This window comes from Ctenocephalides felis, unplaced genomic scaffold (genome assembly GCF_003426905.1).
Source record: "Ctenocephalides felis isolate EL2017-DRISC unplaced genomic scaffold, ASM342690v1 CF-g0.4_SCAFFOLD_01170, whole genome shotgun sequence".
Classification (NCBI taxonomy): domain Eukaryota; kingdom Metazoa; phylum Arthropoda; class Insecta; order Siphonaptera; family Pulicidae; genus Ctenocephalides; species Ctenocephalides felis.
Genome location: NW_020537324.1, coordinates 82,965,158 through 82,977,657, shown reverse-complemented (window position 1 = coordinate 82,977,657; position 12,500 = coordinate 82,965,158). Strand labels below are relative to the sequence as shown.

At 30.9% G+C, this 12,500-nt stretch overlaps 1 protein-coding gene across 1 annotated transcript in view; it reads right to left on the bottom strand.

Moving 5' to 3' along the window:
* The window catches only part of LOC113367801, a 5,065-nt gene extending 1,482 nt beyond the window's left edge, over window positions 1-3,583 (bottom strand). The window contains exons 1-3 of the mRNA XM_026609380.1: window positions 3,569-3,583; window positions 3,089-3,305; window positions 1,596-1,736 (exon numbers count right to left, since the gene is read on the bottom strand). Of these exons, the coding sequence (XP_026465165.1) occupies window positions 1,596-1,736; window positions 3,089-3,305; window positions 3,569-3,583 (373 nt within the window). The remainder of the gene's footprint in view (window positions 1-1,595; window positions 1,737-3,088; window positions 3,306-3,568) is intronic.
* Window positions 3,584-12,500: the final 8,917 nt, after the last annotated feature.

The window sequence follows — 12,500 nt, the reverse complement described above, 5'->3', positions numbered from 1 at the left end:
TCAATGAATGATCCGGCAATTAAAATTGAACCACCAGAATATTCAGAAGAAGACATTAAACGAGAAATTCAGAATGATATTGATGTTTCTGATGATATTGTTAAATCTGAATCGTATTCTGAGAATGATGAAACCTGTTTAGGAAGATTCATGAACTGTGAAGTAACTATCGAAGAAGAGGTCAAACAGGAGTTAGTCGAGCCAGCAGTTTATGAATGTGACATTTGTGATCAATCATTTGCAGAATCTGATCAATTAAAAGAGCATATGGTCGATCACAAGCCTAGTAATAGCAGAAAACGCTCTTTAAAATGCGAAATCTGTCATAAGATTATCAAAGCAAGAGGTTATCTCAAAACTCACATGCGTTTGCACAGCGGAGAACGCCCCCATAAATGCAGTATATGCAACAAGACATTTGCACTATCATGTCATCTGAATAAACACATGCTGATTCACAAAGGAATACGCCCTCATCGATGCATGTTTGTAATAAAACATTCACACAATCATGTAATCTGAAAACACATATGACATTCACGATGAGCGCATACATGAATGCAGTATATGCAATAAGAAATCACACAATTCGGTAATCTGCAAAGACACATGCTGATTCACAAAGGAATACGCCCGTATCGATGCAATTTTTGTAATAAGACATTCACGGAGTCAGGAAGTCTCAAACGTCACATGCAAATTCACAAAGGAATACGCCCTCATCAATGCAATGTTTGTGATAAAACATTCACACAATCAAGTACTCTGAAAACACACATGCTGATTCACAAAGGAATACGCCCTCATCAATGTAATGTTTGTAATAAGACATTCACACGATTCGATAGTCTGCAAAGACACATGCTGATTCACAAAGAAAAACCATGGCAATTCATAGTCGAAAATGTAATAATGATCAATAAAATATAAACATTTCTTAAATTGAATTTAAATATTAGGAAAAAGTTAATTAGGATAAAATATTTTTCTCAAATATGTAAAATAATGTATAAATAGTATAAAATAAACATTATTTCCTGTAGGGTAAGTTATTGTAATGGGTCGAAAATCGAAAATGAAAAATGATGGGGAGATATGTTGATTAGTTTCTGGCAAAGGCAGGTCCAGCAAAAAATGGCAGTTTTTGAGAGAACTAAGCGTCCGATTTGAATTATTCAAAGAACTCTGCTTGTTTCAACAAAATAATTGCTTTTGTAAAAAATGTTCCTATTTTTTTTTTTTTTTTTTAAATTTTTTGTTTATCGAAAATAGTTCAGATATTAATTTTAATTCTGTTCTGATATACTATAAACAAATTATTTCAACTTTGCAATTCAGTTTATATAAATCTTATAAATATTAGACCACGTTACAGTATTTTATATAACAATCAATATGAAAACATTTAATATTCCTCAAACATTTCGTTACGGTACGGGAAGTTCCAGCAATTTGCCTTAAGGCACGATGCCATACACCCCACTAGTTATTATTTAAATCGATTAGTTACCCATATCACAAATTACATGCAAGTTGCCTTGACAAAATGCCACTTACAACTAGTTTCTACTATATTGTGTTAAATTTTTATTTACCTGCAAAATCCAGTAAATCTTCACAGCTAACATCATGCTCTGCAATAGTATTTTTATCCAAATTTACACCTGGTATGGTAACTGAAACAGCAGCATCTGCCGAAGCCAGCCTGGGTCTTGCTGCTGCAGACACTGCAGTATCTGAATGACAATATGATAAAAATCAAACTACTTATATTCTTTTTATTGTTAACTTAAAATTAACAATACATCTTATAATTATTACAATTAAATAACATATACTTAAAGATATTGTAAACTAAACAATAGTACTCAAAATCAAAAAATACTTTCGGTGAAAAATTGACAATGTGGCAGTTTATCTCACCATAGCGACGTCGTTGGATTTGAAGTGATGTTTGGATGCAAAATTTTTGCCTCCTAAATCAAAATAGTATCAAATACTGATTTTGAAATAATTATTAACTTCCCGAGTGAGAAGTTTATGTTTTCATAAAAAAATCCGACTCGCTAATTTTATGTTTTCTCGACGTTTCAAGCTATTCTGAATCGAATAAGAACAAATTTAAATAAAAACAATGTGTGTGTGTGTGTATGTGCGTGTATGTGAACAATTTTTTTGCCTTTTAGAAAGTTTAAAAAAAAATTCGACGATTTGTATGATTATTTTTTGGCGTTAGATACCATTATCTTCTAGATTATACTAAAATATTATGGCCATACGACAACTCGTTTAGCTTTAAAATTTGTCAAAGTTTGCAAAAATTAGTATGGTCTTTTTGGCATTTGTCAAAATTAGAACTTTCATCGACGTTTTCTCAAAAACGCCTGAACCGATTTCAGAAATTTAAAAGCCATTTGATGCATCTCGATGAGGATTATCGTTTCTCAGTTTTAGGTGAAAATCTACCGAGCCGTTTTCTTGTAATTAACTGTTGAAACAAAAATTGAAGCCGATTTGATGGAATTTTTTTTAGTGATGATTTTAAAAATTCATCAAAGTTTGAGAAAATGAGTAATTCTTTTGACATTTGTTAAAATTAAAATTAGACTATTTATTTGGTATAATGACAAAGTACTTGGTCTTGAACATAATAAACCATTAAAGTCCTGGAAACTGGTTCAATTATAAAAATTATTGATTTTTGAAAATTTGCTTTTAGAAAATACTCCGACTCAAAGTGTTCGTTCGTTTTCAATTATGTGTAAAAAATCCACTCGGAATACTTATAATAACTCATAAATTTATTTATTTTTATTGATTAAGTCGATTATTTACACATTTCGGGAAGTTCATGTAACTTGCCTCAAGGCTAAATACCAAACCAACTAGTTTTTTTTATGATTTAAATTTGATTTGCTCAGATATAACAAGATGGCAAAAACAATGAAACAATTACAGTATTTGTAATAATATATTTGAAAACGTTTAAAATTTCTCGAATATTTCATTACGGTACGGGAAGTTCCAGCAATTGCCTTAAGGCACAATGCCATATACCACTAATTAATCTATCTTATTATTCAATTACCTATTTCATCAACTGGCACTTCACCAGGCTCGTAAAACGCATCATCAGTCTCAAAATTAAAGTCAGACTCGACCAAATTTTCAAAATCCATCGAAGCCCTATCGACGTCCTGCGTACTCGGCACATCGTTCAACGACTGATGTCTCCTGGGCAAAACCACAGACTTCGATTCCTGCTTTTTTGGTTCGCCTGATTGTATATTCTCATACTCAACTTGCTAAAGAAAAAACAACATATGATAACAAAAACTCACATTTCATAAATATCCCGTATCAAAATTTGTTTGGGGCCCCCCAAAATATAGAAATACATAAAATTAAAAGAATATTTATTTATCATTCTAATTATTTATCTATCTAATTTCAATAATTTTTCACAAATGATTTCAGATATATTTTCACTCTCCTTACCTTTTTTTTGAGAAACTGACTTGTTTAGTGATCTTTAAATTTTATAAAGTTTCTGTCTCTAGGAACATACAGGTCTGGTAGACATTTATGTCCTAAAGTATTTACGTAATTTTTAATTAGTTTTAATTTTTTTTAAAAAAATTAGCAGTTGCGATTTTAACTGTTAATTGTAATTAAGGGCCAAGAAAAAATGCATACTGTTATTTCGTTGGGAAAACTGGATGCAAGCCTATTGCATCCATCATTGTACCTTGACGAAATAAATTTCTTAGATTTCTGTATTCAAACCTATTTCTAGAACTATCAATTGGTCATAATCATATGAGATATTTTACAATATTTCTTTAGGTACAGTAATTCAGTCGACAGTTTTCCGTAAACTTTTATTAACTCTCGATTCCAAAAATACAAATGTTACTACTTACAGGTTTGAAATCTTTGTTTGGTTTGTGAAATTAATATATCCAAACAGCAATAGTATACGTGGTCTGTTCAAAAAGTACCCGGAATTTCGTATATAAATATAAAATATTTATTTATTCGTCTACATTAATGTGGTCCCCTTCAAAGTAGTCCCCCCAGATATAATACACTTATGCCAGCGTTTTTTTCAATTTTCGAAGCACCCTTGATATTCACTTTTGATATGTCCTTGAGCACTCTCAGCGATTCGGCCTTTATTTCTTCAATCGAGGAAAACCGCCGTCCTTTCATGGGTCTCTTCAACTTTGGGAATAGGAAAAAGTCACACGGAGCCATATCTGGTGAATTTTTGCACTTTGCAACACTTTATTTCATTTTTACGCAAAATTTAATACAAATTCTTTGACTTTTCAATTCTTCCATTGTAAAAATCGCCGAGCTCAGAAAACACGTCGAACCTTAGCGACTACCACAGACAAAGTAAACAGTGAATATAGCTGAAAATTTCATCATACTTTAGGGGCATGTATACCAACACAATAAAAAAAAAAATTTTGACAATCAGACACTCCAGACCCGCGAAATTTAATTATTAGTAATTCCGGGTACTTTTTGAACAGACCACGTACATTAAAATAAGATATCGGGTCTAAAATTCTCTAATCTTGTGATAATAACGCTTCATTATCATTTTGTTCTATATTTTGTTCTGTATTTTATTCTTTAAAATAGTTATTGCAATCCATTTTTTTGCAAATTATTTGTACTTCAACAAACTATTTCAATAAATTTTCATATGATAATTCGCACAGTCTATTCAAGAGATTACCTAATAAAATACTAGTTTTTTGTAAGTCATTACTGGCGTGTTATAAGGTTTTGGAACATAAACTTATATTTTCAAACAGTGAAGAAAGATATCTGAAAATGATTTAGTTGATCATATTTATCAAAGTCTAACTAACTATTAAACTGACGCGTCATGCAGAGAATTCAAGTAATAACAACAAAATACAAAAAACAATATAAATATAAATATAAACATTCCAAATTCCAATTTTCAATGAAGAATGTATAATCTGAATTAGTTTTATAGATTTGTTAACTTATCGAATGTGGAAAAGCTTTACTAATTGAATTGATTGCTAGAGCTTGTAAAAATATTGCAGCAGAATAAATTCTCTTAAGGGGCACAACTAGTGTAACCGCCTAAAAAAAGGTGATTTTTGGGAATTTATATTAAAAAAACTACTTTATCAATCATTTCAAAATTTTAGGAATATATTTATACATGTTTTAAGAATACATAGTAAAATTTTTGAAAAAAACAATTAAATATTTTTTAAGTTATCGTCGATCTCCAACGGCGCGACAAAAAAAGGCCCTTCACTGCTGCAGTGATTCCGGCCTTCTACGTGGATGAAATAAAAAAAAATAATTCTCGTTAAACTAGATTATATTGCCTATAAAATGAACTACGATAAAGAAAAAAAATCAAAATTGACAAAATGGCAGCGTTTTAAACAAAAAAAGTCGAATTTTACCCAAAATTTTGGTCGTTTTTCGACTGCCAAAATTCGATTTTTGATTCGATCAAAAAGTCGATAGTTCATTTTACGGAGAACTATATATAGAACATATAAAAAAATTTGATAGTGATCGGATCATTCGTTTTTGAGTAATCACTGCAGCAAATTCGGAAAATGCTGTTTCGAGAAAAACGCGTTTAAAGATGAAATGATCGTTGTACTATATACTATATATATACTTTTTAAATGGCTGTAACTCAAAAACTATTTGAGATATCAATTTGAAATTTTTATATATTATTTTTAAAGGTGCAATCTACCGAAATATGAAAAAAAAACAAAAAACGATTTTTTCGAAATTTCACACTAGTTGTGCCCCTAAAAGCAATAGCTTACAAGTTGAAGTGCAACCTCTCGATAAAAAAAGAAAATGCAAACTACGTTAAAATTAATAAATTTTTAAAAAATTGTAGTTTTGCTTTCTGCTTGCGATCGTTGGGGGCCCTTGGCTCGGGGGCCCCGTATTTTTGTTATACATCTTTTCCCTCTACTTTCAAATAGTTGTTAAACAATGCTTAACTTTACTGGTTTTGACACATCGGTGGTGGACCTTTTTAACCCCGGACCTTCATATATTTCTATATTCTTCGATAAATTCTGCAAAATTATAACTGGGAAAATGTTATTCGACAAAATGTCCCTTTGATTGATACCAAATTTAGGTTCTGAATTAAATAACATTAATAAAAAATAATATAACCTGGAAAATGTTTTATAAATACCCAATGAGTATATAATTATACAAATGAGATCTTTCAGAGCACCGTGTTTGAGAAAAATATGCATAAAGTGCATTTTCAGTCTCTAATAACACTTGCGGCCCGTTTACTAACGTTTATATATATAAATAAAACTACAAAAACAAAACTACAAACAAAATACTTACTACAATTTAATTATAATTAAATAATATTCACGTAAAATATCCTATTGAATGTAATTGAACATCATCTGTCAAAAACGTTTGACATTTCACGGATTAGCAACCTTCCATTGTTTTATTTAGATTACGCTTCTACAAAAATTTCAAATTAAAAATGTAAAGTTTCTACGCGGATTTGAAATAATTTCTCACCTTTTGGACAATCTCTGGATTGGCACGAATTTTTCAAGACTAAGACTGGCCAAATCGATTCAGCCGTTTTCGAGTTTTATTCGGACATTTGAAAGAGAGCTCCATTTTTATATATAAGATATATAATTTAATACTTATTAAATATTCCAATAAATATTACCTTCACGTCCGACAGTTCTTCTTTGGTAAATTATTCGCCAACAATTCCTTATCCTGTTTGGATTTACTACCAAAGTCTACGACATCGCACTGGTTCATATAACAAGTGACGTGACGTTTGTGGTGTGAGATGATGTCACGTTAGTGAGATGAGACGTGACGCTGGTCCCGTGTGAAGTGACGATCTTGGTGGGTGACACTCTTTGCACTTGTGGAGGAAAGTTAGAGGCGGACGGTCTCTACAGGTGTAATCTAAAACCAGGACATAAATATGTTGCACTAATGAACAAACTTCTTAGATATAGAAGAGATATAAGTAGATATATATATATATATATATATATATATTTATATATATATATATATTTATATTGTTTCTTGGGCATTCATCCAGTAATTAAAAACAGTTTTATTGAAGGAAAATGTTTTTTTCAGAGAACATACGTTTCGGGTCTTGATTTGACCCATCTTCAGTGTTATAATTAAATATTTCAGGGTTACAATTGAAAACAATATAAAAAATACATAATTACAGACAAAAATAAATAAAAACATGTAAAACAACATAAATAACCAATTTAATAAATTAGTTTTGAAACAAATATATATTGTGAATAAATAAATTTGAAAAAAACACAAAAACACACGAAATTGCACGAAAAAATAAATATGAAACAAAAAATTGATGAAACGTCGAGTTATGAAAAATTTAAAAAAATTGTAAAATTAAATTTATCGAATGTTACTTGAAACTTTTCAAAAAGCAGGCCAAAAGAAAATACTTAATTCATTTTCTATCTCTCCTCGCAGATATTTGAAAATTTTGTATAAGCTCAGTAGTATTATTTACAATTATACACAAATCCAACATCCAAAAAGGATCTGAAAACTTGAAAGGTAATCAATAACTCGGAAGACCAAAAAAGACTTGGATTGAATTATACCATGTTTCTATAGAAAGTGTATAAAACTTCCAGTTTGATTGTATTGACAAAATACAGACAAACTAATAGGATTTTTTGTTTTTATAATGCCTCATTGTATATAGCATTCAAACAACACATTCTTATACACCTAAAGTATTAATGTTTTTGATTCTCTAGAAATTGATTAGAATATACCCTCACTTAGCAAACAAACGTTTGCCGGGTCAGCTAGTATATATATATATATATATATATATATATATATACTCTTTATATATATATATACTAGCAAACCCGACGAACTCCGTTTCGCCACCAGATGGTTTCGTGAGAAAGATGAAGAATTGTTTTGTTTGTTTTATATTTGAAAAGGAAAAATTTGATTTTATTATAAAACAGTAATGAATTTATTTCGATTACAATAATGAAGTGTTTTTTTAGTTGAACTTCTCTAAGTAAATGAAAGTGAATCCGCAAATTATCCGTTTCATTAAGTGCTTTTTGGTAAACCACATTTTTGTTTTTTGGTCTGACGCTAACACAAACAAAGCGAATGGTTTTCCAACTCGTGAATAGGCAACGTATAACTGTCCATGTGAAAAAATAATCTATTTGAAATTTATCCCGCAAACACTAAGCGATTGCTCTTGCGAACGCAAGGCAAACTGTAATTGCAATCGTTTGAAGTCAAACGGAAGACCAGTCGGAATCATTGATATGTCACCAAATCGCCAGCAATTTTTGATTTAATGCTGAAATTCAGTGCGTGTACATCATTATTCTTTGCGGCAAGAATTGCTCGTTGACTTAACCAAGCATAATTCTGATAATTCTCACTAGTGTCATTACTTGAATTTTAATTACGGTGCATGAAGTTCTAGCAATTTGCATTAGGGCACGATGCCATGCACCACTTATTTTCTTAGCTATAAACCTTGCGGAGCCCGAGACCTTTCCAACGAAATTATCGAAATCTGTTTGTGCGTTCTGGAGTTATATCGTCAGGAAGGAAAACCCGACTTATTTTTATATATATAGAAGATATTATATTATTTTTTACCTGGTTGACTTTGTCGAGTGTTCTTTGTACCCCAGACGTAGCTGGTAATATGACCAAGGGATGTTTCCTGGTATGTCGTTTGGCAGCATTACGATTGGATAAGGCTGTCAAATTTCTATCTTTTGGTGGCAGAGGTACTAGGTTTGATCTGACTGGTGATTGGTTGTATCATTGGATTCTGAAAAATATTAATTTACACATAAAACCTCTAGAATCTTATAGATAAATCATCGTAGAATTCTGTTGATCATATTTATTTTTTACCATCAGGATATGAAAAGCCTCCACCGTGTGAAGTGGTTGTAACATAACTAGGACTTTCAGGTACACTAACATCATCACCACCATTGGACGTGGCATCATTATTAACATCATCAATATGTCTACGAATGTTGGGCAGAGTCCTTAGTTTATCGCTTCCTGCAGGGTACCTTACACGAGGTCTCACCTTAAATATAATAACAGACTTAGAAACTAATTCAATTATCTTGGTATAAGAGATTATAAAACAATTATTATTACCGCTGGAAAGTTTTTGCTGCTCTTTAAAATCCTCAAAGGATTCGTTTCGTCCATCGGTGAACTGCTCAATGTGTCCTCCTGGTGATGATGAAGACTACTGATCACCCGGTGCCATTGTGACTGGCGGGCCACTTTGTAAAATGCTTGTAATGCTGGGTGTAGTAACAGTGGTTGTCTATTAAAAAAAATATATAAGTCACCATGTTTGTTCCGAATAAACTTCTAAACTACTGACCCGATTTTAAAGTTGATTTGCACAAAACTTGGGACATGGGATAATTTATATTTTAATTTAGATATATGAAAGGTACTTTAGAATGATGCTGAATTTCTTGAACGCTTCAATTTTATCGTACCAAACATTAGTTTATGGAATATAGAACTTTGTAAATATCTGCTGTTAAAACCAAATTTGTTTCACGCGCATTTTTCAAAATATCAAAAATAATAAATATATTATCTTTGGTCTGTCGATGACAAATATAAAAAATCAAGCCAGAAAAATTATCCTTAAAAGACTGTCTTAAGTATACTTATGTATCACTATAGTGATTTATAGTTTATTAAATGTTTAATTTTATTAGTTTTTATTTAATGTTATATATTTGTAGTTTATATATATTATACGTGTATATACGTGGTCTGTTCAAAAAGTACCCGGAATTTTCGTTTTTTCAAAAAATTTTATTTATTCGTCTACATTAATGTGGTCCCCTTCAAAGTAGTCCCCCCCAGATATAATACACTTATGCCAGCGTTTTTTCCAATTTTCGAAGCCCCTTGATATTCACTTTTTGATATGTCCTTGAGCACTCTCAGCGATTTTCTTCAATCGAGGAAAACCGCCGTCCTTTCATGGGTCTCTTCCAACTTTGGGAATAGGAAAAAGTCACACGGAGCCATATCTGGTGATTTTGCACTTTGCAACACTTTATTTCATTTTTTACGCAAAATTTAATACAAATTCTTTGACTTTTCAATTCTTCCATTGTAAAATCGCCGAGCTCAGAAAAACACGTCGAACCTTAGCGACTACCACACAGACAAGTAAACTGTGAATATAGCTGAAAATTTCATCATACTTTAGGGGCATGTATACCAACACAATAAAAAAAAATTTTGACAATCAGACACTCCAGACCCGCGAAATTTTATTAGTAATTCCGGGTACTTTTTGAACAGACCACGTATATACAAGCTATCTATGACTCTTAATGCTCTAATTTTCTCACATATTATCTATTTAGTTTAAAATTTTTACACTTTAAAATGTAACTATATTATATTATTGCCTTGGGCGTTGAATAATAAATAAATAAATATTTAGGATGGTCCTTAATATACATTTTTCCGAATTTCTTTGCTCCCAGAGGCTCAAATGCTTTCAAATTTATAAAAAAAAATCCCTTAAAGTTTTAGCTTTTAATATAGCCTTTAAGATAGTCATACTCGCACTCCAAACAAGTTTCTTATGGAAATAACATGAGTAAAATTCTATTTGTTTGTTAGAATTTTTTAACTTAGCGACAAGTGAATCAAAATTTTGAGAATAATATTGTTTTTGCTTGTTTGCGTATAAATAGAACTAGTGGTGCATGGCATTGTGCCTTAAGTAAATTGCTGGAGATTCCCGCACCAAAAAATTTTTTTTTTAGAGAAGATTCAATTTCTCTTTTAGAACTCTGTAAAATTGAATCTTTTTGAAAAATTCTATTTTTTTATACTTTGAAATAATTTAAAATAATTCTATCTGCACACACACTTTCCTTTTCATAATAAATTAGATGGTAAAATATAAATATATATACTAGCTGACCCGGCGAACTTTGTTCCGCCTAATGGCAAAAATAAGCAGCTTTTTTAATTGAAAAAATAAAAATAAAATACCAACAAAATATAAATTAACAACAATTAATATATAACTATTTACATTTTTATTTCAAATTTTGAGGTTATGCTAAGAAACTATATTTCCTTTTTTTTTTAATTTGTTAATGATTATACTTATTACTGATTATAAATAGCTCAAATACTCTATTTAAACACGCATAAACAAATATACTTAAATACCTAAGTATATAAATAATTACATTCCAAGAATAAATGTTTTTCATCGCCCATCTGGCATCGCTTGCTATTATTACGAATTAATATATTTGCCATTTCGTAATAATTTTTAGTGGAGATTAAAATATTTATATTAATATATTTGTATCAAAACAAAAACACTGGTTGACAGTTGGCAGTTAAAAGTAAATGTCATGTATAAAATATGAATCATAGATAGAATAAACTAAATGGATAGTTTATAATTAATTAATTTTGAATTTGAATGAAATCAAATATCCTATGTCCTTCTCCTGACTTCAAACTACCTCCCTGCCAATTTTCAGCTAAATCGGTTCAGCCGTTCGTGAGTTATAAGTGTTGTAACTAACACGATCCTCTTATTATATATATATATATATATATATATATATATATATATATATATATATATATATATATTAATGTGTCCTTTACCCACCTGAGTTTGAAGAGGCGCCACCTGGTTGACCGGTGGCGCCGCCACGGCCGGCACGCCCACTCCAACGTTTCCGTTCAGCGTCGAAAGGCTCCTATTGGCTGCAGGCTGCTCGATCAGGCTATTATAGGCCAATCGCGTCTCTTCGGTGATCGTCGACTGTTTCCGACGTCGGAAAAGGACAGAGAGAGAGAGAGAGAAAAGGACAAACAAAAGGAATCGGGAAAAGGACAAGTTAAGTCACAAAAAAGACAGGGAGAAAAAAAGAAACCAAAATGAAACAAAATGTAAACAATCGCAATGGTAAATAAAAATTTTAAGTGTGTGTGTGAACTAGGGAATGCAATACCGGTATACCGAATTACCGGTAAACCGATCGATTTTTTCAGCGGTATTTTACCGGTATTTACCCCAAAAATACCGGTATTTTCGGTATTTTTACATAAGCGCTATTTGATACATAATACACTAAAGTTTAAATTTCTCGGAACAAATTTATCTTTAAGTTCCATAATCGCATAAACAGCTATATCTTCAAGTGATTCTATAAGATAAACAAATGCAAATATTATTTCAACTCGTCATTAAACTGAATATTATTGCTTTACTAAGGGCTTCATATCGTATTACAATAAATAGAATTGGACTGATAGATAAAGATGTTTGTTTCATCTCTATGTAAAAATGTAACAGTTTTTTAAGTGATATTTGCGCCAAAATATTA